We start from the raw sequence: 24,764 nt of genomic DNA, 5'->3' as shown, positions 1-24,764 counted from the left end.
ATGACCACACCAGTATAGCCCATTTGTGTCCCTAGCATACTTCATTCATCCAGCCCCAATCTCAACCTCTCAAATCCATACCCCACCCCATACAGTGAACTGTGAGAAATGCAAATAGGACCTCTGCTAAAATTTTTCTGAATCTTAACATTTGTTTTGCAAAATAAAAGTTCAAGTTCAATTTGACACACATGGGCTCCTCTCCACCAACCCATCTTTTTCTTGTTTGGGGCTGTTGGACCTCCAGTCACTGTCAAATTGCTTGTAGTTCTTATACTACTATTCTCACTCCACCTCTAGCCTTCACTGTAGCCCCTTCTTGAACAGCACCTCCTCTGGGAGGCCTTCCCTCACCACTCTGTAATACCCTTTTGCTATCTTTGTCCATTGCTGTGGTATTTTATAATTATTCATCATTGTATTCCACTTTTCCCATAGACTATAAACACTTTGGGGCAGTAATATGTATTATTCAACTCTCTATAACCAGCTCCTAATACTGAAGTAAGCACAAAGCAAACACACAATATGGGTTTGTGGAAGGAAAAATGCTGAAAAGGGGCTGAGGCTGGGACTCACTGGTAGAGTGCTTGACTCACATGTGTGAGGTGCTGGGTTCAATCCTCAGCACCACATTAAAAAAAAAAAAAAAGAAGAAGAAGAAGAAGAAGAAGAATAAACATGTTGTGTCCATCTATAATTTAAAAGATATATTTTTTTTTAAAAAATGCTGAAAAGTTCAGATTCTGTGACACCAGATCCAAAGATGGGGAAATGATGGTAGGGCCAATAATAATTACCTTTTATTGAGAGCTAAACATTTACTACATACTTTATAATAATTTGTTTCATTTAGTCCCCACAAACACACTAGGAGATGGGCATTATCTTCATTTTTCAGAAGAAAAACCAGAGAATTTAAGCAACTTTTCCAGAGCCACAAAGTGAATTGTTGAAGCTGGGACTTGAGCCCAGGTCTGAGTGAAATCTTTGTTTTGTTTTTTTGTCAGGAGTACTAATGACACAACACCAGTACTGTTGGCAAATCATAAAAGAAAGAAAACCATTGGGAGTGCAGCTCAGTGGTAGGGGGCTTGCCTAGAATGTGCAAAGTCCTGGGTTTGCTACCCAGCACTGAAAAAAAAAAAAAAAAAAAAGCCTATCACAAACTGAGCAAAGAATTAATATTCTTAATACATAAAAGGCACTTACAAACCAATCAGAAAAGCATGAACAATTCAATTCAGACTCGAACATAATCAGATTATCTATAGGAAAAATACAAATAGCAATTAAAGGTCTGAAGAGACCTCAACCTTAGAATGATCAAAGAAATTCAAATTGCAATGAGATTTTTTTTCTTCCAGTGCTAGGGATCAAACTCAAAGCCTCGTATATGCTAAGCAAGCACTCTTATCACTGAATCATACCCCCAAATGCAGACATACCATTTTTTAAAAAATATTTTTTGGTTGTCAATGGATCTTTATTTTACCTTATTTTTTTATATGTGGTGCTGAGAAACAAACCCAGTGCCTCACGCATGCTAGGCAAGCACTCTACCACTGAGTTATGACCCTAGCCTGACATACCAGTTTTTGATGGTTAAAAAGTTTTGTTTTTTTAAAATTTGTATAAGGACTTTAAGAACTTTAACATGTATTAGTTTATTCTATTTGTGCTAAAATAATGAGTTTCCATTTTCAACCTAATCAGAATTACAGGGAAATGGACGCCTCTGTGTGTGCGTGGGGGCGGGGTTTGTGTGTGTCACTAGGGATTGAACCCAGGGACTTCTATATCGTTAGGCCAAACACTGTTTTTAATTTTATTTTGAGACAGGGTGTTACTGAGTTGCTAAGGCTGACCTCCAACTTGGAATCCTCCTGTCTCTGCCTCTGCCTCCCAAGTAGCTGGGATTACAGGTCTGTGCCACAACAGCTGACCATGCTTATCCCTTTAATTTGTGAGAGTACAAATCCATACAACTTTTTTGGAGGACAAGCTGGAATAAGTACAGAAACTTCTAATTTTCTTACCCTATAACTCAACAGCTCCCTCCTATAAATCTATTCTACAAAAAAATGTATACAAGTGCAATTAGAAATACAGATATATTTTATTTTATCAATTAGAAGCAACTCAACTGTCCAATGGCAGGGGAGATGGTTTATGATAACCTGTGATTTTTTTTTTTTTTTTAACCTGTGATATTTCCACATGATGGAATCCCACATGGTCGTTTTTTATGAAAGGAGGTAGTTTTATAGTTACTGACAATGAAAGTTATTCGGAATATATTGCTCAGTGTAAAAGTAAATTGCAGGGCTCGGAGTGTAGCTCAATGATAGAGCACGTGCTTACTACTTACAAGGGCCCATGTTCAGTGCCCCTGTCAACAGAAAGAGCAAGTTGCAAAATAGTATGCTTAGTATGTTCTTTTGTTTTTAAAACATATATTTACATGTGTACAAAAAAACCTGAAAGAGTGTCTCATCTGTAAGATTCTCTGCACACTGTAATAGAAAGGGACACCTCTTCCCTTCTTCTTTTCATCACTTTATTTGTTTGTTTGTTTATGTGGCACTAAGGATCAAACCCAGTGCCTCACTCATGCTAGGCAAGCACTCTGCCACTGCGGTACAGCCTCAGCCCTCCCCACTTCTTTTCTGACTAGGTTATATAACATGTGAGCCAAGAATTCAAGCAAAACCAACAAGCACTCAGTGAAAAATAAGTCTGATCTCTCTCTTGTCCCCAGACTGCTTCTGGGGGAAAAGGGAAATCTGCATTTTACTTCATACATGTTTGTTATTTTATAGCTTTTATTTATTTTTAATTTTAAAATGAGGTCTCATTTTATTGCCTAGGATGGTCTCAAACTTGCAGGACTACAAGCACCTGTCACTGCCCCAGCTAGCATTTTTTTATTTTTTAAGAAGGAACAAAATTACCTTTCATAATTTCTTTAATAACTATTTATTTTTTTTATGTGGTGCTGAGGATTGAACCCAGTGCCTTACATGTGCTAGGTGAGCATTGTACCACTGAGTCACGACAGCTCCACCTTTCATAATTTTTTAAAAAAATTCAATCTAATAGAAAAAAATACTTACTGGAGAAAATTGGCAAATTATACAAAAGTTTAAGGAGAAAATGAATATCAACCATAATGTCATCTCCCAGAGGAATATATAATTTAATCTGATGCAGCCCTTTTTATTTTTTATGTTGAAACAGAGTCTTGATAAGTTGCTTAGGTTCTTGCCAAATTGCCAAGGCTAGCCTTGAACTTGGTTTCCTTCTGCCTCAGCCTCTCATGTCACTAGGATTACAGATATGCATCGCCATACCAAGTTCAAATCTTTTACTCTTTGTTTTTGTACCAGGGATTGAACCCAAAGGCACTTACCCACTGAACCACATCCCCAACCCTTTTTATATTTTATTTAGAGTCTAGGTCTCACTGAGTTGCTTAGAGCCTTGCCAAGTTGCTGAGGCTGGCTTTGAACTCTGATCCTCATGCCTCAGCCTCTGAGATGCTGGGATTACAGGTGTGCACAATCTTTACTCTTATGCACATATATCCTTTAAAAAAAAAATAGTTCATATCTGGGTGGGGTGGCACATGCCTGCAATCCCAGCAACTCAGATAACTGAGGCAGGAGGATCCCAAGTTCAAGGCCGGCCTCAGAAACTCAGACCTGTCTCAAAATAAAAAGGGTTGGGGATGTAGTTCAGTGGTAAAGTACCCCTGGGTTCAATCCCTACTACCACCAAAACAAACAAATTTCGTAAAACAGTCACTAAATACACAAAAAGGGAGAATTCTAAAAATCTATCTGGAGACAAAAATAAATAAACTTTATAAAAAGAAAACAATGGGTCAGTCTGCTTGTTGACATACTCCTGTAATCCTAGCTTCTCAGGAGGCTGAAGCAGGAGGATTGTAAATTCAAGATCAACCTCAGCAACTTTGCAAGACCCTTTTTTTGTGTGTGTGTGTGGGGGGTTGTACCGGGGATTGAACTCAGGGACACTCTACCACTGAGCCACATCCCCAGCCCTATTTGTATTTTACTTAGAGGCAGGGTCTCACAGAGTTGCTTAGTGCCTTGCTTTTGCTGAGATGGGCTTTGAATTCTCTTTCTGCCTCAGGCTCCTGAGCTGCCGGGATTACAGGTATGTGCCACTGCTCCCAGCAAGACCTTGTCCCAAAATAAAAAATAAAAAAGCATGGAGATATAACTCAGTGGCAAAGTGCTTGCCTTGCATGCATGAAACCCTGGTTCAATCCCTGGTGCCTCAAAAAATAAAGAAACGGGAGTTGAGAATGTAACTCAGAGAGTACTCAGTGATACTCATGTTTAGCATGAGTGAGGCCCTGTGTTCCAACCCAAGCACACACACACAAAGAAAAACAAAAAACAAAAAACTCTACAGTATACCCTAATTTTTAAATTGCTTTTTACATATTTAGCATAGCACATTCTCTCATATTAAATATGGTACACATGATTTTCTTAAGAAATATTTGTTTAGTCTATCTTTCATCATCAAATATTTAGTTTGTTTCTGATTTCAGAACAATGTTTTACAAATGAAGGAAATAATAGTCCTTTGGGGCAGAATTCAGAATAACAGAGAAAAAGTCCCTGTAGCCATCTCTTCCCACTTCCTGACCCCATCCTGCAGGGTCTCTGCCCAGGCTTCCAGTACTGCCAGGGCCCAGAGCCAACTGGCCTCTAACCCTGGCCTTCTCCAGGACAGAGGCTCTAGAAGTCTGTTCTGGCTCTGGGATCATTTCCCATCACAAAGTATAATCTGATCCATGGACAGTTCTGGTGCCCTCTCCCTGCCCTGCCGCCCCAACCACACTCTTTCAGCTCCCCAAATTCAGGGTCCTTAGGGCTCTCGTGGCCCAGACATGAGTACAACATTCTCATATAGGGGTTCCTCCAGCCTTTCCTCTTCTGCCTGCTTTTGGAGATCCTGTTCTTGGGGGCTGTTCCCAAAGACTGGCTCCTGGACCCTCCCTGAACTCTCAATGTCATCCCCCAGGCCCCTGGATGCTTCCTCTGATCCAGCTCCTATAGACTCCATGGTACCAATGAGCTTGGCATTGGGAGCTGAGCCAGGGTTCTGACTGGCAGAGCCAGAGAACAGCCCAGGGCTGCCCTTGTTCTGACCTCGGGCCCGGCGTGGTGGCTTAGCAATAGCACCAGGGCTCTGACTGACAGAACTAGAGGCCAACCCAGGGCTACCCTTGTTCTGACCCAGGGCTCTGCGTGGAGGCTTAGGGATGGCAGTCTTGACCTTGGCTTCTGCCTGACCTTTCCGGAAATTACCAAAACGGCGGATGATAGACCAGAAAGGACCCTCAGATCTCTGGGGCGTCCCTGCCAGCATGTAGATTGTGGCTACAGGACCTGAACTCTCCTGGACACCATTGTCAATGGCTTCCACACGCTCAACCACTGTTTGGTCTTCAAGGTAGTACTGGTTGTCAATGGCAGAATCTCTGGGGCTGGCAGCAGCAGGAGGGGCCTCATCTGTGTTTGCTTGCTCCAGAGTCGTGGCTTCCTTGGCTTCCTGGTCCTCAGGACCTGGCTGGGCGCCCCTGGAGAGCCTTTTGGGTTTTCGGAATGGGCTGGAGAGTTCCCCCGAGCTTCGGCAACTCTGGGACGTAAACTTGGTGCCTTCAGCAAAGGAGACTGATGGCCGCTTGGCCCGTGCTAGGCTGGAGGTTCGTGGAATAGCAAATGGAGTGGAGGTATCCTCTGGGGGAGGGAAGGGGCCTCCAGCCAGGCTGGCCTCTGCTGACTCTGCTTGGGTTACCGGGACCATCCCTGGCAGAACAGACAGAAGGGCTTGCTATAATTGGGCTGGCCACCCCAATTCATCCTGCCTGCAGCTCAGCATCTTCTGGGAGGCCTCAAAAATGGGCCGAGGAAAGGAGGGAGGATGCAGAGAGGTGGGAAGGGGCCAATTCAGCAGACACCACTACTTCATTCTTCTCCTGCCACCCTTCAGGCTTTGGACCACTCCCACACTAATCAAGCTGAAACTCTTGCAATGCCACAGAGCCACATCCATCTCCGCCGGGACCATCACAAACATTATTCCCTTTACTTGAAACACCACCCCCTTGGTAACTTTCACTTGACTAATTCCAGCTAACCCCTGTTAGACAACACAACCATCACCAACATGGACGTGTTCCCTGATCCCAGTCACCCCAGACGTGGCTAGATTATGAGCCTCCCCTAATATATCCCCCATCAAAGCACTTATCACTCTGTCCTATAAACGTCTGATGTGTCTTGGTGGCTGCCTACCAGACTACAGGCTTGCTGAGAACAATCTATTTTGTTCTTTTCTGTGTCACCAGAGCCAGGATCAATAACTATCATAGAATGGGAAGTAGATACATGTTTATATGTTTGCTTCAGGAAGAGCTGCTCAGGGGCTTATTGGGGGCTACCTTCTTGGGGTGGCACACAGTAGGCAGGAACTTCATCCTCTGCTCCAGACTCAGGATCAGAAGAGAAGGAGTCATCGGAGGCCCAGCCAGCAGAGGGCGGCTCGATGAAGCTGTGGTTGAAGGGGACCTCTGGGTCATGGTGAGAGACTGTAAGAGATCAGGTCAGCACAGAGCCTGATGGGAATCTTTGTCCCATCCCAGTCCCCCATCCTCAGTGCCCACTTACCTGTCACCCAGGGAAGTTTGTGGCTGCTGAGGGAACCACAGGACAGTGTAGAGCCTAGGCTGGTCAGTGCCCCCCAGACCTGCTGCTTCATCCTGGACAAGGCAGCTCCATCCCTTACTGGCCTAAGCAGTGGAGTAGGAAGTGTGGTCAGTGCACAAGATCTGAAGTGACCTGTGTTACCTTGGCAGGGTGTGATGGTTGCTACATTTACTTCAATGGCTCTGTATCAACTACAGAATAAGACATTAACTACTAAGCCCAAGATCTGAATCAAAGAAAAAAGCATGGCTCTCAAGTCACACAGACTTGGGTAACCACTCTGGCTCACACTTCACTCCATGGTTCTCAGTTTCCTCATCTGTAAAATGGGGACAACAATCTTATCTCTATCAGAGTTTTTCTCAGGACCCTACAGTACTGTACCTGGCAGAGGTTTTCCAAAATGATCTCCAGTAAGCCTGTCTTTGTCCCTACTTTCCTCTACTCCCAAGCAGTCATTACTACTCCACTTGTCAACATTGCTCTGATGGCCTTTGTACATATCCTCATTTTCCCGGGAGGTGCTTCTTCCCCACCCCAAGGTTCTCTGCCATGGGGCAAGGGCAACAGGATCTGCTTATCTATGGATGCCCAACAGCACACAGGCCACGCTCATGGATTAATGCATGAGAGCACTGGACAGAGTCCAGAAAGCCTGTCAGGGACTGTGTGCATGCCATGACTAGCTGGATCACCTATGGCCTCAGTGTCTTCTGAGAATTGAGGATGATAATCCTCCTGCACCCACATTTCCTTTTCCAAAGTGCCATGCTTTTGTGAGTCTCCAAGAGGTCAAGAGGCCTAAGGAGGTTTTGTGAAGAACAGAGCTACATGTGAGCAACACTCCCCTGTGGCAGCCCCACCTGCCCAGTCCTTCCTCCCCACTGTCTCTCAGAAAGCCGCATTCTCTTTTGAATCACCAGCTATCTCCACTACCTCTGATCTAAGCACTGACAAGGGCAGCCCTTCCCCGCCCTGGAAAGGAAACCTGATGGGATTGACCAGTGTTCACCTGTCCTTGGGGTCCAAACGGGTGGCCCAGCAACAGTAGGCACAGCAGGCAATGCCCAGGAGAAGCAGTAGCAGAGGCACCAGGAGGCCAACGATGAGGGCAGCATCCTTACTGTAAGGGCCTGGGGAGCAAGAGATGGTCGAACACTCAGGAACTTCTGGTCTGCCATGCATGATGCCTCATGTTTAGCTTGGAGTTGCCACTTCCCCCAGAGTCTTCTATTTATGGGTACCTCACCCTCTCCAGTCAACCTCTGCTGGTCTGTCCCCTCCTGATGGTCCAGGGCCCATTCCAAAAGCTCTTATCCTGATTCTCTTGCCATTCCAGAGTTCAGCCCTGACCGCTCATTTCCTGATTTCTCAGGGGTTCCCAGAGCATCCATACAGATCCATCCAGACATACAGAGAATGTCTCTGAAGCAGGCTCAGGTTTGCTAGCAAGTGGGGCTCCTGGAGTTTATGGAAAGGCTGAGGTATTCCCTGTTCATAACATCCTGCACCCTCCCTCCACTTTACCCCACTCACAGGCCCCTGAGACAGGGTGGCAGAGTCCCTCTGCACATTGGCAGGGAATAGAGCAGTTGTTTCCATGGAAGCCAGATGGGCAGGAACTGTTGCAGCTGTGGGGTAACAAGGAGGGGCAGGCTGAAGGCTGGGTGAAAAGGAATGGAGGTGCGTGGGGGAAAGGGAAGGCAGATTTCTGAGCATTGTACCCACCCCCCTGCCAAGCAGATTTCCCTTGGACGATGCCCAAGAATCTGAATTCTGAGTCACGTTCTAAGTGACTCTGGCAGTAGGAGAAACCCTCAGCCCTGAAGCTGTCCAGCTACTTGCAGATGTACAGCAATGTGCAGCACTCCTGGACAGGGTCTACCTCTGACTATCCTCATCCCCTGCCATGCAGAACTAATGCGAAGTAAGCAAGATGCCAGTGGCATCCAGGGAGATGCCATCATGATATGGAGGTATGAGTCAAGCCCAGCCCTGACCCTAACTTTCCAAGTCTTGGACCCTTCCACCGTAAAATGAGGTCTCTTCCATTTGACACTACAAGCTGTCCCATAAGTGAGAACCTGATTGGAGACACTGTTTACTACCTGAAGACCTTAGGGAAATGACAGTGGGGTCTAGAGCCTGCCCCTAAGTGAGGTCCCATTCAACTAGGGAGTGAGTTCTTTATTTCTTCTTTCTTTTAAATTATTTTTCTTTAATTTTTTCCCCAAGGTCTCAGATTGAAAACTTGAGATCAGCTGGATAGTGGCATGTGTCTGTAATCCCAGCAGTTTGGGAGGTGAAGGCAGGAGTATACCAAGTTCAAAGCCAGCCTCATCAACTTAGCTAGGTCCTAAGCAATTCAACGAGACCTTGTCTCTAAATAAAATTTTAAAAGGGCTGGGAATGTGGTTCAGTGGTTAAGTGACCCTGGGTTTAATCCCTGGTAACAAAAAAAAAAAAAAAAAAAAAAAAAAAAAAAGAAAAGAAAAGAAAAAGAAAAAAAGAAAGAAAGAAAACTTAAGTTCATGCACTATCACACCTTGCCTGCCATTGGTCAAGCTCCTGAGTAACAGGTTCCATTGAGTACTAGTCAGCTGTGAACCTTTTCACTCTCTAAAACACACACTATTAAAATCCCTAATTATCAGCTGCTCCACTATCCCACACACATGACTTAATGTGCTGGGGGAAAAAATGGGTTGCTGATTTTTCTTTCCTTTTTTTTTTTAAAAAAAATATATTATTTCTTTTTTTAGTCCTTTTAGATTTGGTATTATAACTTTCCTTGGATGATACGACCCCACAACAGGAGGCCTCACTTCTTAGTTATGAAGATGGTGAATAGGTATCTGAGAGGTGGAAAGCCTCAGGAAAGAAAGTTTAGGAAACTCCCCTGGTACTCTCCTGACCCAGGACCCAGTCCTCACCTGGTCCCCCAGTAGCCAGCGCTGCAGACACATTCTCCTGTCACAGCATCGCAGGCTCCCTGAATACAGGTGGGGCAGGTAGAGCCACAGCCCTCCCCAAAGGTGCCCATTGGGCAGGCATCTTCACACCTGAGGGGAGGCAAGACTCGGGGATTGGGAGGGTAGGGCAGGTCTGGCCCCCATAGTGGGGGCCCTACCCACCTTCCCCATGCTTCTGGACTCAGAAACCCAATTGGCCACTCCTTGGCAGTGAAGCTCAGGTGTCAACAGGGCCTTGAACCTAGAACCAAACCAGTGACAGACCACAGATTCCTGGATGGAAAAGGGGACAGAAACCCTGAAGGATAAGGAAGTTAGAAGAGCTTCCAGCACAGGACCCCCTCAAAAGTCTTCTTTGTCCCTTAGTCTTACCAGGAGGTAGCCCCAAGGGCTGAATGTGTGTTGGGGGAAGATAAGGATCCTACAGAAAAGTCTAACCCACTCTCAGTAGGGTGGTCTCCTCACCTGGTCCCCAGCCAGCCAGGGTCACAGTGCTGACAGTGCCCTGTCTGTGGCTGACAGGCCTCCCCAAGCCGGCAGCGAGGGCACTGCTGGCTGCAGTTCTTGCCAAAGGTGCCTGGTGAACAGGACTGCTGGCATTGGGTTCCGTCCCAGCCTGGCTCGCAGGACTCACAGTTGCCTGTGTCTGGGGAGCATGGAGCATTCTGCTCACACTGGCCACAGCTGGTGAGAGAAAGGGTTCATGGGAGCACTGGGGGCAGATGGAGAGCCAGCCTCTCCAAACCACCCATTCATGTCTTCAGGTGCACTAGAGAGCATCCAGGTCCCAGTTGGGTGACTCAGGCAGATTCAAACCTCAGTTTCTCTGTGCTACACAATAAAGAGATCAGACAGATGATCTGAGGGCCCTCACAGGGCTCCACTTCTCCTCTACTTGGGTCCCAGTATCACCAGGAGCTACACCCTACCCTCCAATTGCCTCCTGCCCAGCTTTCCTTTCCCTTCCTTTCCCTTTTCTCCCTCCCACACCATGCCATCCATGAGGTCAGGGCTCAGTGCTTTATCTTCTATCCCACAACATGAAAACATATAAAAATCAAATATAGAATGCATGCAGTGAAGTGTGCCTATAAGGCTACTCCAGTGGTTTACTGTTTCTAAATTTCTCATTGATGCTTAGCAGTAACTTAAAGTTTCTCCCTCCAGATTCTTAATTATCTGGGATGATAGACTTGGGTCAGATCCATTAGCAAAGGGGAAGAGAGGAGTTTACAAAATCAGTGTAATGATCTGACTAGCATGTAGAAAAAGAAAAACACTACAGTGTACGTGTAAAGATAAGGATGCATTGTCTAGTTAAACTTTTATTTCAGTTGCATAATACATGTGTTACATGTGTCAGATGGGAGATGGGATGTAATTTGTTTTCGAGTCGTCAATATCTGAAAGCCACTGAGTCTTAAACGGACTTGACCTTTCTTTTGTCACGTGATTCTTTTTCTAAGTATGGCTTGCTAGTAACATACCTTTAATTGGATGAAAGGGGTGGGCAGGGCTCGACCCAGGGGTATCCAGGGTTTTCTTCTTTCATCCCTGTCTTGTATATTTTGGATCCTCCTACTCCATGTCTTGCCCCTTTCTCTGTGTGCCTGCCTCTTCCCACTGGATTGGGTGCCCTTTTTCTCTTCCTCCCTCCTCCTTCGTCCTCGCTCCCCCACCTGGGTGCTCCCTGGAGGGGTGCTCCCTGGAGGGGGCTCACCTTTTACTGCATTGTACCCCATAGCTGCCAGGAGCACAGGGCAGCTCGCAGCGTGCACCCTGGAAGCCAGGAGGGCAAGAGCATTGGCCTGAGGTGGCACTGCAGTGGCCGCGCACACACTCACACTTCTGCTGGCACTGGGAGTCCCACCAGCCTGGCCGGCAGATGCAGCGGCCAGAAAGCTGCTCGCATGGGGAGCCGTTGCAGGAGCAGCGGAAGCTGCAGCGGCGGCCCCACCAGCCTGGGTGGCACAGACAGGCCCCGGTGGACTGGTCACATTGTGCTGTGGGACTGCACTGGCACGGGCGGCGACACGTGGATGACCACCAGCCCTGGTTGCAGTGGCACACTCCGGTCTCAGGGTCGCAGTGGCCATGGGAGCTGCAGGCACACGTGAACTCGCAATGGCTGCCCCAGCGGTCCGCTTGGCACTGGCACTTGCCCGTGGCTGGGTCGCAATGGCCATGTGGGTGACAGAGGCAGGTCTCACGGCAGTCTGGGCCCCAGTACTGGCCCGGGCAGCCTGCAGGGTTGCAGGGGATGGAAACCGGCTCAGGGCCAGGCACAGATCCTTGTCCTGTCCCTTCCTCAAGGAAGAGGGGTCCAGCCAATCCTCCAAGAGCCATGGACAAACCCTGGAACATTTGGCAACCTGTCCTTCTGGGGCACAGCTCACTTCCTGCCCCAGAATCTGAATTACAAAAATGCTCAGCCTTGGCCCAGCCTCCCACTTCAAGTTCTAGAACACACTCAGAGATCCCGAGTGGAAAGTGGGTGTTCCCAGAGTCACACATATGTGGTGCTTCATTCATGCCCCTCTGAGCTTCCCACCCAGAAATTCCTGGGGCCCACCTTCAGGCTATGGGTCCACCAACCCCCTTTCTATCCCCCTCTTTCTTCCAGAGTGGGAAGAGAGCCCAGCCTGGAGTCTTCTGTCCTCCACTCATGTATAAGGTCTATGTGGGGGAGACTAAATGCCACAGTTAACAGGGATCACTTTTTCTGAGAAGTTAAAAGCAAGGCGAAGATCCCAAGGGGCAGGGCTTTGTGGCTGCAGGGAAAAACCAGATGACTCAGGGCATCTACCAGGAGTACATCACTTCTGTCCCTGGGCCTGTTTCCTCAGTGAAACTTGGGGGGATGGGGAGGCTGAGGCAGGAGGATATTAAGTTCAAAGCCAGCCTCAGCAACTTGGTGAGGTCCTAGCAACTCAGCAAGACCCTGTCGCTAAATAAAATGTAAACAAAAGGCTGGGGATGTGCCTCAGTGGCTAAGCACCCCTGGGTTCAATCTTTGGTACCAAAAACAAACAAACAAAAAACTTGGGGGGATTCTGGCCCTGCTGTTCTAAGGTTACATTTCTATCTGTTCTGCCATGCTCCTCCCTTCCCCACCCAGCACCGAGTTCTGCCCAGTAACTTCTTCCTGCAGTTGAAACTCACGAGAGCTGCACTGGGCCCCGAAGAATCCAGGTTTGCACCGGCAGAGACCTGGTTTCACACATATCTCGTCTTTCTGGCAGGCATCCAGCCCCTCACAGATAGCTGAAAAACACCCCACCCAGTTCTGAAGGTCTGGGTCACACACAACCAGGGGACACCCCTGTCCCTTTCACCCACTTCAGGGTCTGTGCTCCCTCAAATGCCACCTTCATAAGGTTGGGGGGGGGGGTCATAGGATGAACCCTGGTTCTAGGGCTCAGGAGAGGAAAGAGAGTAGGAAGGGTTGTCAATGGGTGATGTCCTCCTGTCCCTTTGGCTGGGGGTCCAGCCTAGTTACTCACGAATAGTGCATTCTTGATCCTTCTGCCTCCAACCTGGGCAGCACTGCAGCTCAGCAGAGGGGCTGTGGGGCAGAAAGGGTTCAAGTAGTGGCAGTGTGGCCCCATAGGATGGATCACTGCTTCCGACTGAGGTGTGGTAATCTGCCTCAGCATCACCAGGGAGATCTAACCCAGGTGTCACAGTCCATGTGTGTCCCAGTTCCAGTGTCCCTATCCCCTCCCATCTCCTTCCCTGGCCTTCCAACCATCTGCCCTGACTATCTACTATTTGCAGGTTGTCCCTCAAATCCACTTCCCTTCAGGGCCGGGCTTTCTTTCTTCACATCCTCATTCCCAGAAATGCCTCAACACTAACTCCAGTCATCATCCCCACCAGACTTCCCCAAGACCCACCTGCTGCCCATGCAGACGTGCTGCCCTTTGGGGTCCAACTCAGACCCCTGGGTCCCTGGAGTCCAGAGCAGCAACAGTTGGAACAGCAGCCCCAGCCCCATGGCGGCCAGTAAAGTGGGAGGGCTTGGTTTAATCTGGCTCCTGCAGCTCCCAACCCCCTCCCTGCTTCCTCCCAAGGCTTTTCCTGAGGAAACCAGGCCGGAGGGGTGGACTGACATGAGGCTCCGCCCTGAAAGGGCCTGTGGGTACTAGGAAGGCCATATACTCAGAAATGAAATGGAAAGGAAGGCTGATGGTAAGAACCAAGTGGGTTTAGGGATCTTAATCTGGAGACAGGAGGGAAGAACAAAGCCCTATGTCTCTGGATACAGAGAACAGGCAAAGGGGTGGGCATGGCTTTCCATTAGACACACTCCCAAGGTGAGGCCAGAGCTGAGAGAAGTCTCCCATCCAGCTACCAACCAAGGGGACCCCATGAGGAAACCTCTGCTCCTGGCAGGGTTGGGAGGTGGGGCAGCCCACTGACAGACAGACATGGAACAGTTTTTGGATATTGTGAGAAGTAGCTTTATTACATTAGCTCAAGCCATCTGCACAAACCCCCAGGCAGTAGACAGTCAGTCCTCTGTTTCATGAATGGGGAAATGAACTTGGAGAGGAAACACCTTTGCACAGATGGCCCAAGGCCTGATGCAGAAAAGTCAGGAAGTGAGGCAGGCTCAGCTCCCTGTCATGATGGGTGCAGGTAGGACAGGAGATGAGTACCAGGGAGGGTGTGAAGGTAGGAGCCCTATCCTCACTTGAGCCCACACATCCACCCACTGCCAGACCCCAAAGTCAGGCCTCTAGGGCAGCTGAGGCCCTCAGATCAAGATTTTCGTCAAAAATAGTGCAGGGCCAGTCAGGAGTTGGGGGCTGGAGGGGTGCCCACAGGCTCCAAGTGTGGGGTCTCCTCTTCTTCCCCTAGTTCATTGGGAGTTGTGTTGCTGGTCTTAGCTTCTGGGACCTCTGCTTCATTCTGAAACCATGAGCCAAAGCTGGAGGGAAAGCCAGGAGGTACTTTGAGCCAGGAAGCCAGAGAAGTCAAGGATATGGGATGCAGGCAGGGAGTGGTAAGAAAGGAGATACAGAGGAAAGAGGGCAGGGGGAGGTCACAGGGTGCTGAATGGGGTCAGGGCAGGAGGGAGGGTTTATTGGAGCTCAGGACAGCAGGATGAGAGGCAGTGGAAAACGAAAGGAAGAACCAGGGCTCCTCCTTCACCTCCCTCCTTCCCTTTCCTTCCCTCAACATACAAACTCTGTATTTTGGACTCAGGGGGTGGAGGGTCATCTCCTTTATTGCTGGAGAGCAGGAGCCATGAACCATCCTCATCATCACTAAGACAGAAGAAAGAGAAGATGTGAGGGTCATGTATCAAGGCCCTGAGTGACAACAGGAGTTCAAACTCAAGTCGAGCCTCCAGGAGCACCAGGGAAGGCCAGAGTGAGTGCAGGGTTCCCAGGGCTGAAGTGAAGGAGGCGCAGGATATCTTGAGGCTTTTACTTTATAGCCTAGCCCCTGGCAAGGCACAGCCCCATTCCTCTAACAGACAGACCTCAGCAAGGCAGGAAACTGAAGAATGAGGGTGGAGAAGCAGCATTAGCAGAGTTCTTCAGCAGACGTGTAATAGGCAGGGCTTGTGGGAGCAGTGTGATCCAGAAAGAAGGACAACAGATGGGCCAGTAGGCTCAAGGGGTGACCAGGCCAAGTCTACACGCCCAAGGAGCGATCTAATCATAGCTGCAGGGTCAGCAGGACAGACTGGACAGCAGGCTCAGGGATAACCAGACCAGGTTAGAAGGTCCAAGAAGTGACGAGATGAAGTTGATTCAAGGGTCAACAGGCTCAGCTAGGTGACTACACTAGGTCAGCAAATGCAAGAGGTGGCTAGTGTAGGTCATCAGGCTCAGTAGAACTTGGAAGGGAGAGAGGAAGGTCTGGTTTAGGAGGAAAGGAGATAGGATTTTACCTGCTTTCTGCTTCCTCTGGTGTCCCTAACATCTTGGCCTTGATCTTCTTCCGCTGCTTCCTGACAGCCACCTTCATGGCTTCAAGCAGAAGCACAGGGACTCTGTGGTCTGTGAGCAATTCCCTATAGGAGAGGGGGAGTGGCAGGGAGAAAGCAGTGAGAATGCCATGTGTAGGTTCCAGCCCAATTACCCATCTGCCTTCTTCCTGAAATACTTTGTACTGCTAACACTTCTCAGAACTTCCTGTAGGTGGCCTCCTTCCTGGGAATACTTCCTTACTTGCTGGGGCTATTGTGACCCTTTGCACTGCCCACTCCCCTGTTTGGATGAAGTTCCAGAAGAGCAGGAGTATTTAATTCATGTCCTCCCAGTACCCTGGCAGAGCCTGGCATATGTCACAGTGGATATATCAATGAACCAAAGAATGAAATGGTGACTTGAGGCCCAATGTGAGTGGAGGCACCATGGCTTCCTAGCCTCTCACCGCTGGAAGTAGGCCAACTCCTCCTTGAGCAGGAACACATTGGTTTTGAGTTCATTCCGCTCTTGAAGGATCTGCTCAACCTCCTCCCTGCTGAAGCCACACTGCCCTGCCTCTGGAGGGTGCTCTGGCTGCAGTGGGGTATACACCTGTGAAAGGATAAACATGGTCAGAGGAGGGCCGCCTTGGTTAGCCCTTCTTCCTAAACCCTCGCACTATGACAGGAATGCTAGGGAAAGTGGCTGGAAGATTTGAGGGGCAAGGGTGCTACAGCAGATGACAGCACTGCTGCAGCTGAGTGGGGCCTCAGGGGCAAAGCTGTGTGCCGCCTTCTGACGGACCTACCAAGCGCATGGCATAACTTTCCCAGTGCCCACCGAGTGCCAGACTCTGTCTGTGGATCTGGGACGGGTCCCTGCCTTCCTCCTGCACTCACCGGGTCCTCAGGGGTTATTGGATCAGGCTTCCGCCTCTGCTCTTCAGCAGGCTTGTCAGGGCTTTTCAGTGGTAGCTCGTGCGCCCTCTCCCGGTCCTGTGCTGCCCGCAGCTGGGCTTGCACGGCTGCCAGCTTGTGTCGCAGCTCCGCATTCACCAGCAGGAGGCGCTGCAGCTGCTCCTGCAACTGGGGGTGGAGCGAGAAGAGAGCTGGAAGGCAGCGCGCCAAGGCCCGCCTGAGCCCCGCCCCGCGCCTACCAACTGCACTCACAGCCTCCGTCTCCTGGCTGCGTTGCAGCAGGTCGCGGTTATAAGCCCGGAGCTCGTCCTGCTGTCTGTCCGTCACCTCCTTGAGCTGCTGCAGCAGCGCTCGCTCCTCTGAGGAAGAGGTGTTAGTGACAGCCTGAAGGAACTGAGGCCCCAACTAGTCCCCAACCCACCCAGGTTCTGGCGGGGCCTGGACTTACCCTGCGGCAAGCGTAGTTCTCTACGGAGGTGCTCGTTCTCCTGCCTCAACCTCCGCAGTTCCAGTTCGGCCTGCTGTGCAGACACCTGCAGCTGGGGAGGTACAGGCCTCCAGGTTAGAGTCCGCCATCCCAACGGTGGGGTAAAGGGGGCAGTGACTCACCGAGTCCGGGGAGGGCCCAACCGCAGCCTTTTCCAGGAGCTCCAGCGCCCGCACCACAAGCGGCACTAGCCCCGCCGCTGCCTCCGGGCCAAAACGGCGAGCCAGTTGTTGCAGCTCAGTGCCCAGGGCCCCCGCTAGATGGTACACGAGCTCAGCTGCCGTCGCGGACCCTGAGGGCACTCGAGGCCTCCAGCCGGGTGGCCCAGGCGCCGCCCTCCTAGGCTCCATTTTTCCCAAAGGCCAAAGGCACCCCTACCCTCAACTTGGGCCGGAAAAAGCCGAACAGTTCCGTCCCAGGAAGTTTAGGAATGTAAGGGGCGGGGTAGGAGCGACAAGGGAGGAGCAACAAGGGGTAAAGGACTGGGAAAGGGAGATGGTACACCCTTGTCCCTGTCCCGTTCAACCTCCAAGGTCACAGGGAACTGGATCGCCAATTTCCAGGCAGGTGTCCAAATGCAGAGGCCCAGGGTTATTAGTGGTCACTCCAGGCAAGCCCTCCCCATAGCTCCCATTTCAGGCTCCACCCCCGCCGTATCCCAGTCCAGAGGTGGACTTGGCTGCCAGCACTCCAGGAAAGAGGTGAGGCTGAAGACCAGTGAGTGTGTAAGTTTTCAGTAGTGTCTGAAAACTTACACTAGGCTGTGTGCACAAGCCACAAAGCTAAACCCAGAAAGGGGAACAACTTCTTCAGTATGTTGAAAAAGGGTGATGGTTTACAAGTACTTTGCAGAGAAACCAGCAAAGATGGTCAAGTCAGTAGAGTGTGAAAACCCAAACCCACCTCAGTTCCTTAAGTCTAAGGGATATTCAGGTCCAAAGCCCTGAATAGGAGGGAGACTTGTACGGGCTCAAGGCAGAACCCAGCACCTTGCCATGAGCAAGCGCTCCAGCCCCCTGTCATTTCCACATTCAGAATTCCAACTCAGACAGGGGGGGAAAAAAGGCAACCAACTCTCAATTTCTATTTATACAAAATTTATTATTATATGTTGTTCAGGATTACAAGCCATTAACAACACAAGCACAAAACGAAGGATAAAAGGGCCAAGCTGCTGAATGTCACCAGCTTGTGTGTGGGCATGAGAGGCTTCAGCCTTTGGAAAGTCTGAGACAGGAGGAGGTGAGGAAACAACTAGGCATAGAGGTCCTCTCGGTCCGCAGAATAGACCTCTCCCTCTTGCAGCAGGGCAAAGTTGAGGAAGTGGGAGGGTCTGTGCACTTCATGGTAGAACTCTTTAGGGTTTGCCAGCTGCAACTCATACTTCATGTTGGGATCATGTCGGACACCTTAGAGAAGAACGAAACATCAAATGTTAAAAAGGATCCCCTTGGCCCACTCAGCCTGGGCCACTGAGCCATTTCTCCCCAAGTGCTAAGGGTGATGACCTCACCTTATCCCCAACCCTGTCCCCACTCACAGTGCTGCACTCACACACAGCCCACTCACCCATAAAGTTGTAGTTCCATGAGGACTGAGCAGGAACCATAAAGAAGCCAAGGAAGCGGTCTGACAGCAGCATCTGGACCCTCTCATAGTGTGAGGGTAGATAACCCTTGGGGTTGTTGCCTTTGTCTGTGTTCTGGCGGCCCCATTCATAGCCACTGGGTGTCAGCTTGTAGGCTGTCAATGTGCAGGAGCCTGGTGTGAAGCTGGGGAGAAAAAGGACAGGGTGAAAGTTCTGGTAAACCATTCTGGGCCCTGACCTGCAATGCCTACCTGTCCCACAATACTTCGGCCTAAGAGGGTCCAAGCCCACCTGCAGGTGATAATAATGGTCTTCTCCCCATCCCAAGATGGGTTGTCAGCCATGATCTTGGCATGGGTGGTGACATCCTGGGGTGATAGCTGGGGGGACTCATTGGGTTGAGTGTGGATCCAACCTAATGGCTCCATCTCCTGTGGGCAAAGACCAGTAAAGAACTGTTCAGAATCCCATGTGCAGACAGAAATCCCACCCATCTGAGTAACATGCCTGCTTTCCCGTCTTCTCCCTGATGGCAGGAAGGCCCACACTCTCAAGTGCCCACACTCCCAAGCTTCATTACCACCACTTACTTTGAGGTACTCATGCTGGGGCAGCTGACCAGGCAGGTGCACAGTCTGGTGAGTGCCCCACTGTGGAACCATCACGATGCAGCGGATTTCCTTCACTTGGGGGTTATCCGGTGGGCTCACCCCATACAGGTACCCTGCAATCTGGAGACGAAGGGGTCAGAGCCAAAACTAGTCTTGGTTCTAGCCCAGAACTGGGGCATCAGCTAATGTTTCCTCCCTACCACCAAGAACAAGAATGAGGTTTCTCAAAAATGTAGCCAGAGCCAGGTGCTCTGGCACATGCCTGTAATCCCACAGGCTAGCAAGGCTGAGGCAAGAGGATCGAGAGTTCAAAGCCAGCCTCATAAAAGCAAGGTGCTAAGCAACTCAGTGAGACCCTGTCTCTAAATAAAACACAAAATAGGGCTGGGGATGTGGGTCAGTGCTAAAGTGCTTGCCTGGCATGTGAAGCACTGGGTTCGATTCTCAGCACCACATATAAATAAGGGCTGGGGTTGTAGTTCAGTGGCAGAGCACTTGCCTAGCACATGTGAGGCACTAGGTTTGATCCTCGGTACCACATAAATATAAAGATATTGTATCCATCTAAAACTAAAAATATTTAAGTAAATAAATAAAAAGGACTGGGGATGTGGCTCAGTGGTTAAGTGCCCCTGGGTTCAATCCCCAGTACCAAAACAAACAAAAGTCAACCTGATGGTCACAACATGGTGTTTTATAAAATATAAGAATGAATTACAAGTAAACTTTAGCATCTTTTCATATTATATTTGCCATTTGCAGTCCCTTTTCTGAACTACCTGTTTTATTTTTTTTCAGTGCTGGGGAGTGAACCCCAAGTCCCACATATACTAATAAGCACATTATTACTGAGCTATACCCAAAAAGTCTTTCTTGTTCTTTGCTCATTCTTCTTAAGTTACTTTTAAAAAACTGACTTCTGAAAATTTCCTTTTACATACTAATTCATTATCTCTTAAACTAATGAAATACTTTTTCATTTTTTGTGTGTTCTGTAGTACCCTGTGTCACAAACAAGCTATTAATTTTTTATTATGTTTTTTTTCTGGGGGAGGAGGGTACTAGAGATTGAACTCAGGGATACTCAACCACTAAACCTCACCCCCAGCCCTATTTTGTATTTTATTTAGAGACAGGGTCTCACTGAGTTGCTCAGCACCTTGCTTTTGCTGAGCCTGGCTTTGAACTATTGATCCTCTTGCCTCAGCTTCCCGAGACCCTGAGATTATAGGCGTGTACCACCCAGCCTGGCTTATTATAGTTTTAAGTCTTTTTAAAGGAAGATACCTCAACACTGAGGTCATCAATATTTTATTCTAACACTCTACAGTTTAGTATTTTACATTCAGATTTTTACTCTATCTAGTTTTATTTTATTTTACTTATTTAAAAAATATTTTTAGGGCTGGGGCTGGTAGAGTGGTAGAGTGCTTGCCTAGCATGTGTGAGGCACCGGGATTCGATTCTCAGCACCACATAAAAGTAGATAAATAAAATTTAAAAAAAATTTTTTTTTTAGTTGTAGACGGACACAATATCTTTATTTTTATGTGGTGCTGAGGATTGAACTCGGTGCCTCATTTGTGCTAGGCAAGAGCTTTACCACTGAGGTATAGCCCCAGCCCCTACCTAGTTTTATTTTTGCAAGTATGAGGTAGGGATCCTGCCTTTCCCCATCTGTCTCAATATCATAAGTTTTCTTAATCTCCCAGAGTTGATACAGCACATTTATTATAACACATGAATCTATTTCTGACCATATGCTATTCTTTCCCAATAACTTCCAAACCAAAATTGCCAACGCTTTATAAAATGTTTTGATATCTCATAGGGGTCAAAATCCTCTTTTGGCTATTGTTTTACAGTTATTCATCTATGAATATTGAAATCAACATCTCAAATTCCTGGAAATATCAGGTAAGTTTTAAGCATGTAATATATGGGGGGCAACTGTTGTCTAGTTGAGCACACTTACTTGGGCACGAAGGTCAGATATACAGATAAACTTCTTAAGCACATTCTTGGGAAGGATGTAAGTGTAACCAGTCTCCTTGATGTCATCAGATGAAACATAAATGTGATTGGTCCGTAGGTGCAGATTGGCAGCAGAGATGGCCCTAAAGACAGGAAACGTTAGTAATTCTCAGCCCAAGCATCTCTAGTAGCACCAACAGACCTCTCCATCCCTACCCTTTTGCCCTTCACAGTACCTGACCCTCCATTCAGTTTTTGAGGAGAAAGTTTGAGTTTCATAGTTGCTGGTTGTGGAGGTGATGATCTCATCACCATGCTTATTGACAGTGCGAGTCTGTGTAGCAGTCAGCTGTGACTGTTCCTTGGTCTGCTTCTCAATCTCAGCTATCTGCTGCCGCTGCTGTGATGGTGCTGAAATCTCCATACCCAAGATGATGTCTCGAATTTCTGATTGTGTCAGTGATGCCACGTTCACACTGTAGGCACAGAGAGAGTTACACAAGGAACCCTCCCTCTTAGTCACTTTAGTCTCAACAGAAAGGGTATATATAACTTGGTAGACAGGGCAGGTCATATTCTAAGCCAGATAATTCTCCAGTGACACTTTTTTTAAAAAAGCCTAAAGTGTAGATCACTGATACTTCCAGGATTTATCACATTTAAGCAGGATGGCACTCTACACGTGTACCTTTTAGCTATTTGGTATCCATAATTCCCACTTTTCCTCCATAAAAAGTGCCTTGGCACAGGACACTTTTCCAAAATGGAAACCCCAGAAATTATAGAACATTGCCTCTCAAAGGTAGGAAGTAGTATTAATCACTCTAGTGGTAACTGGAAGTCAAATGGGTATTTTTAGTTGCCACAATAACAAAGAGGATTGGAGGAAGAGCGTGTGTGCTAACAACTGTGGTATTTGGTGTCTTAGACATATAAACTTCCTGTTAACATTTCTGCTCTGCTAAAAATGGCAATAGGGCCTCCATTGAGAAAGAATGGCCAAGAGTCAGAAAGAAGTCCTGAAACCTTAGACATTGTTTCTCTTCTATCCAGGATCATTCTACCTCTGAACTACATACCCAGCCTTTTTTTTCCCCCATCTTGAGATAGGGTCTCACTAAATTGTCCAGGTTGGTCTTGAACTTGCCATCATCCTGCCTAAGTCTCCTGAATTGCTGTGATTACAGGTATGCACCACCACACTTGGCTGCCTACCTACCTCTGTTGTATAGGAGTTGCTAAGATAATTTACAGAGAACCTTCTGAACTTAAATGTTTTAAAACTTCAGAACCCATACTCTAAGCCAACTACTTTTTGGATCTCCCATCTGCTTCCCCAGTGCTCACTTGTTTTTCTTGCCATAGTCAGCCAAGATCAGATCCTTGAGCTGCACCTCCACTTTGATCCACTCTTCGTCAGTCAGGGTGGGCCAGATGTGGTGGGGTTCTGTAATAGTAGTCTTGTCTGGCTTCAGGATTACCTTCGCCCTGTCATTGTTCACATGCAGAGCACGCAGAATCAGGATGAGACGGGAGAAAGCCTGGGAAGAGATTTGGAAGAGTTAGGGGGAAGTCAGCTGCCTGTGGCTCTCCTCCTTTCTACCCTATCCTTTCAGGAAACCCAACTTTTTTAAAGTTTAAGACCCCAGCTCCTCATAAATTAGCAGAATTCCTGCCCCATCTATAGGTCAAACATTTGAAAACAGCCCTATGGTCTGTGGGGAGAACTAAGGGACAAAATCTTCTCCTGAAGTGGTTTCATACCGTGTAAGATGAGATTGTCTTAAGCCAGTCATCATAGAGGTTGAAGAGAACCATCTGGGGTTCCGTGGCTTTGAGAATGAGATCTCCAAACTTTTCCACCTTGAGACAAGCTTGGAAGGGGAGTTGAAGCTCTGATCCTTTGATCACAATATTGGGGAAGTCCAGCAAGTGTACCTAAGACAAGATCAAAAAGATCCAAGATCAGAAAGAGCCTGGAAGTCTCAGGCTTCTCTCCTTCTACCCTGGTCCACCCTCTTAACCTCCAAAGGATCCAGCATGCCCTTCCTGGTGACAATGATTTGCTTGGGCTGCTCCTCCACAGGCAGAGATCGGATCAGGGCAGCTACTTCTTCAGCTGTCTTCCACTTGGCCAACTACAAAGTTAGAAGAAAATAGAAACTGAGTCTAACTGGACTAACTGGAACAGAAGATCCTGCTCTTGAAATAAACTATGTTTCTAATGAACACCGGTATGGTATGTAATATTAGGTACTTAGAAGGTAGAAAAAGTAACAAATGACTTTGTCCAAAGGGGTTTTTCAACCTATATAAGATAATATCACAAACCAGTAAAAAATAAAAATCATGTACTGCAGGAGTTCAGGAACAATAGAAATTAAGGCTACTAGGGTCATAAAAAGTTGCACAAAGAAATAGGTCTTAATGGATAAGACTACAATGAACAGAGGACAGTTCATTCTAAAAAGAGAAAAGTATGAACAAAGCCATGGAAGTGGAGACGAGCATCAGGATTTGGGGTAAAATGATCCTGGACCAACAGAAAGAGGAGACATGCCAAATATATGCATAAAGGAAGAAAAACTGTGTCCTGGACAGGTATAGCCCAGAGAGGTACCAAATGCCTAAGAAGGCAAAGAATATGTGTTCTCTATAAATGATTTTTTTGGTAGCTTTGTTCAAGAGAGGTTAGAGATGAGAGATTCAGGAAGCAGAAAGATCAGCTAGAAAGTAATGAAGGGCCTCAAACTCCCCTGGACCTCCTGTAGGAGAATACTTCCCAAGTAATTCAGGGAATATTTATTTATTTATTAATAAATTTTTAGATGTTGCTAGGCCTTTATTTTATTCACTTATTTATATGTGGTAATGAGAATTGAACCCAGTGCCTCACACATGCAAGGCAAGCACTTCACCACTGAGCCACAATCCGACCCAGTGAATATGTTGAAATGAGATGCTTGACCTTTCAACAGTTGTTACTTTCTCACTGTTTCCCAACCAATAAGGACCAACAAAGTACTATGGACTCTTTATCCTTAATCCTGCTTACCTGCCCCAAACGCTTCTGTCCAGCCCACACAGATGTGTGGATTATCTTGAGAAACAGCTGCCCTGTGCGTGGGTTGAAGATGAAGATAGCCCCATTGATGGGCTTGGTTGTCAAGTTCCCTTCAAAGGTCTAAAAAACGATCATGTTATTAGCAAGACCTAGAAACAACCATTCTGCCTTTGTCTCAATGTGTATGCACACTACTCTAATGCCTTTCTGTAGTGCTTTTTTTTTTTGGTAATTCTGAGGATCAAAATCAGAGGCACTTTGCTACTGAGCTATATCCCTAGTCTTTTTACATTTTTGAGCCAGGGTCTCACTAAGTTGATGAAGCTGGTCTTGAGCTTATGATCCTTGGGCTCAGCCTCCTTAATCACTGGGATTACATGTGTGCATCACCACACCCAGTCAGCCCTATTTGTTTTTTGAGACGAGATCTCATTAAATTGCTGAGGCTGGCCTCCAACCTGCAATCCTCCTACTTCTG

At 47.8% G+C, this 24,764-nt stretch overlaps 3 protein-coding genes and 1 long non-coding RNA gene across 5 annotated transcripts in view; all 4 read right to left on the bottom strand.

The window, feature by feature from the left end:
* Window positions 1–1,108: 1,108 nt before the first annotated feature.
* Window positions 1,109–2,179, bottom strand: LOC306656128. The gene is made up of 2 exons (XR_013762417.1): window positions 1,217–2,179; window positions 1,109–1,169 (listed from the first exon to the last, which is right to left on the bottom strand). It is a non-coding gene; the product is annotated as an uncharacterized lncRNA (long non-coding RNA).
* Window positions 2,180–4,450: 2,271 nt separating this feature from the next.
* SCARF1 (scavenger receptor class F member 1) lies at window positions 4,451–13,775 on the bottom strand. The gene is made up of 11 exons (XM_079131002.1): window positions 13,618–13,775; window positions 13,225–13,286; window positions 12,884–12,985; window positions 11,442–11,964; window positions 10,187–10,405; window positions 9,683–9,811; window positions 8,286–8,380; window positions 7,762–7,882; window positions 6,711–6,832; window positions 6,485–6,631; window positions 4,451–5,849 (listed from the first exon to the last, which is right to left on the bottom strand). Exons 1-11 carry the CDS (start codon window positions 13,716–13,718, stop codon window positions 4,906–4,908), a joined length of 2,565 nt encoding a protein of 854 aa, XP_078987128.1. The 5' UTR covers window positions 13,719–13,775; the 3' UTR covers window positions 4,451–4,905.
* Window positions 13,776–13,919: 144 nt separating this feature from the next.
* RILP (Rab interacting lysosomal protein) lies at window positions 13,920–17,637 on the bottom strand. The gene is made up of 8 exons (XM_079130925.1): window positions 17,172–17,637; window positions 17,011–17,101; window positions 16,815–16,921; window positions 16,545–16,730; window positions 16,112–16,257; window positions 15,627–15,749; window positions 14,911–14,994; window positions 13,920–14,654 (listed from the first exon to the last, which is right to left on the bottom strand). The coding sequence occupies exons 1-8, from the start codon at window positions 17,397–17,399 to the stop codon at window positions 14,519–14,521; spliced, it is 1,101 nt and encodes a 366-aa protein (XP_078987051.1). The 5' UTR covers window positions 17,400–17,637; the 3' UTR covers window positions 13,920–14,518.
* A 492-nt stretch (window positions 17,638–18,129) lies between these two features.
* PRPF8 (pre-mRNA processing factor 8) overlaps window positions 18,130–24,764 on the bottom strand; it is a 32,938-nt gene continuing 26,303 nt past the window's right edge. For both annotated transcript variants that reach the window (XM_079130745.1, XM_079130746.1), the window contains exons 34-43: window positions 24,278–24,406; window positions 23,247–23,360; window positions 22,987–23,160; window positions 22,570–22,763; window positions 21,459–21,698; window positions 21,224–21,365; window positions 19,228–19,368; window positions 18,929–19,068; window positions 18,619–18,821; window positions 18,130–18,458 (exon numbers count right to left, since the gene is read on the bottom strand). In XM_079130745.1, the coding sequence (XP_078986871.1) occupies window positions 18,304–18,458; window positions 18,619–18,821; window positions 18,929–19,068; window positions 19,228–19,368; window positions 21,224–21,365; window positions 21,459–21,698; window positions 22,570–22,763; window positions 22,987–23,160; window positions 23,247–23,360; window positions 24,278–24,406 (1,632 nt within the window). In that variant the 3' untranslated portion in view covers window positions 18,130–18,303. The remainder of the gene's footprint in view (window positions 18,459–18,618; window positions 18,822–18,928; window positions 19,069–19,227; window positions 19,369–21,223; window positions 21,366–21,458; window positions 21,699–22,569; window positions 22,764–22,986; window positions 23,161–23,246; window positions 23,361–24,277; window positions 24,407–24,764) is intronic.

Source organism: Sciurus vulgaris, assembly GCF_902686455.1.
Source record: "Sciurus vulgaris genome assembly, chromosome: 3".
Lineage (NCBI taxonomy): Eukaryota > Metazoa > Chordata > Mammalia > Rodentia > Sciuridae > Sciurus > Sciurus vulgaris.
The sequence above is the reverse complement of the archived record's forward strand: the minus strand, read 5'-3'. Positions and strand labels throughout refer to the sequence as shown.

Bases quoted from the DNA above. Each gene is read 5' to 3' on its own strand.
- RILP (XM_079130925.1), bottom strand. From the start codon at position 17,399: ATGGAGCCTAGGAGGGCGGCGCCTGGGCCACCCGGCTGGAGGCCTCGA. The intron at 16,258-16,544 runs GTGAGTGCAGGA...ATCCTTTCACAG, and splicing joins CAATAACCCCTGAGGACCCG to GTGTATACCCCACTGCAGCC. The intron at 14,995-15,626 runs GTAAAATCCTAT...CTTCTGTCTTAG, and splicing joins CCAGAGGAAGCAGAAAGCAG to TGATGATGAGGATGGTTCAT.
- SCARF1 (XM_079131002.1), bottom strand. From the start codon at position 13,718: ATGGGGCTGGGGCTGCTGTTCCAACTGTTGCTGCTCTGGACTCCAGGG. The intron at 7,883-8,285 runs GTGAGTGGGGTA...CTTGCTCCCCAG, and splicing joins CCACCCTGTCTCAGGGGCCT to GCCCTTACAGTAAGGATGCT. The intron at 6,632-6,710 runs GTAAGTGGGCAC...GATCTCTTACAG, and splicing joins CAAACTTCCCTGGGTGACAG to TCTCTCACCATGACCCAGAG.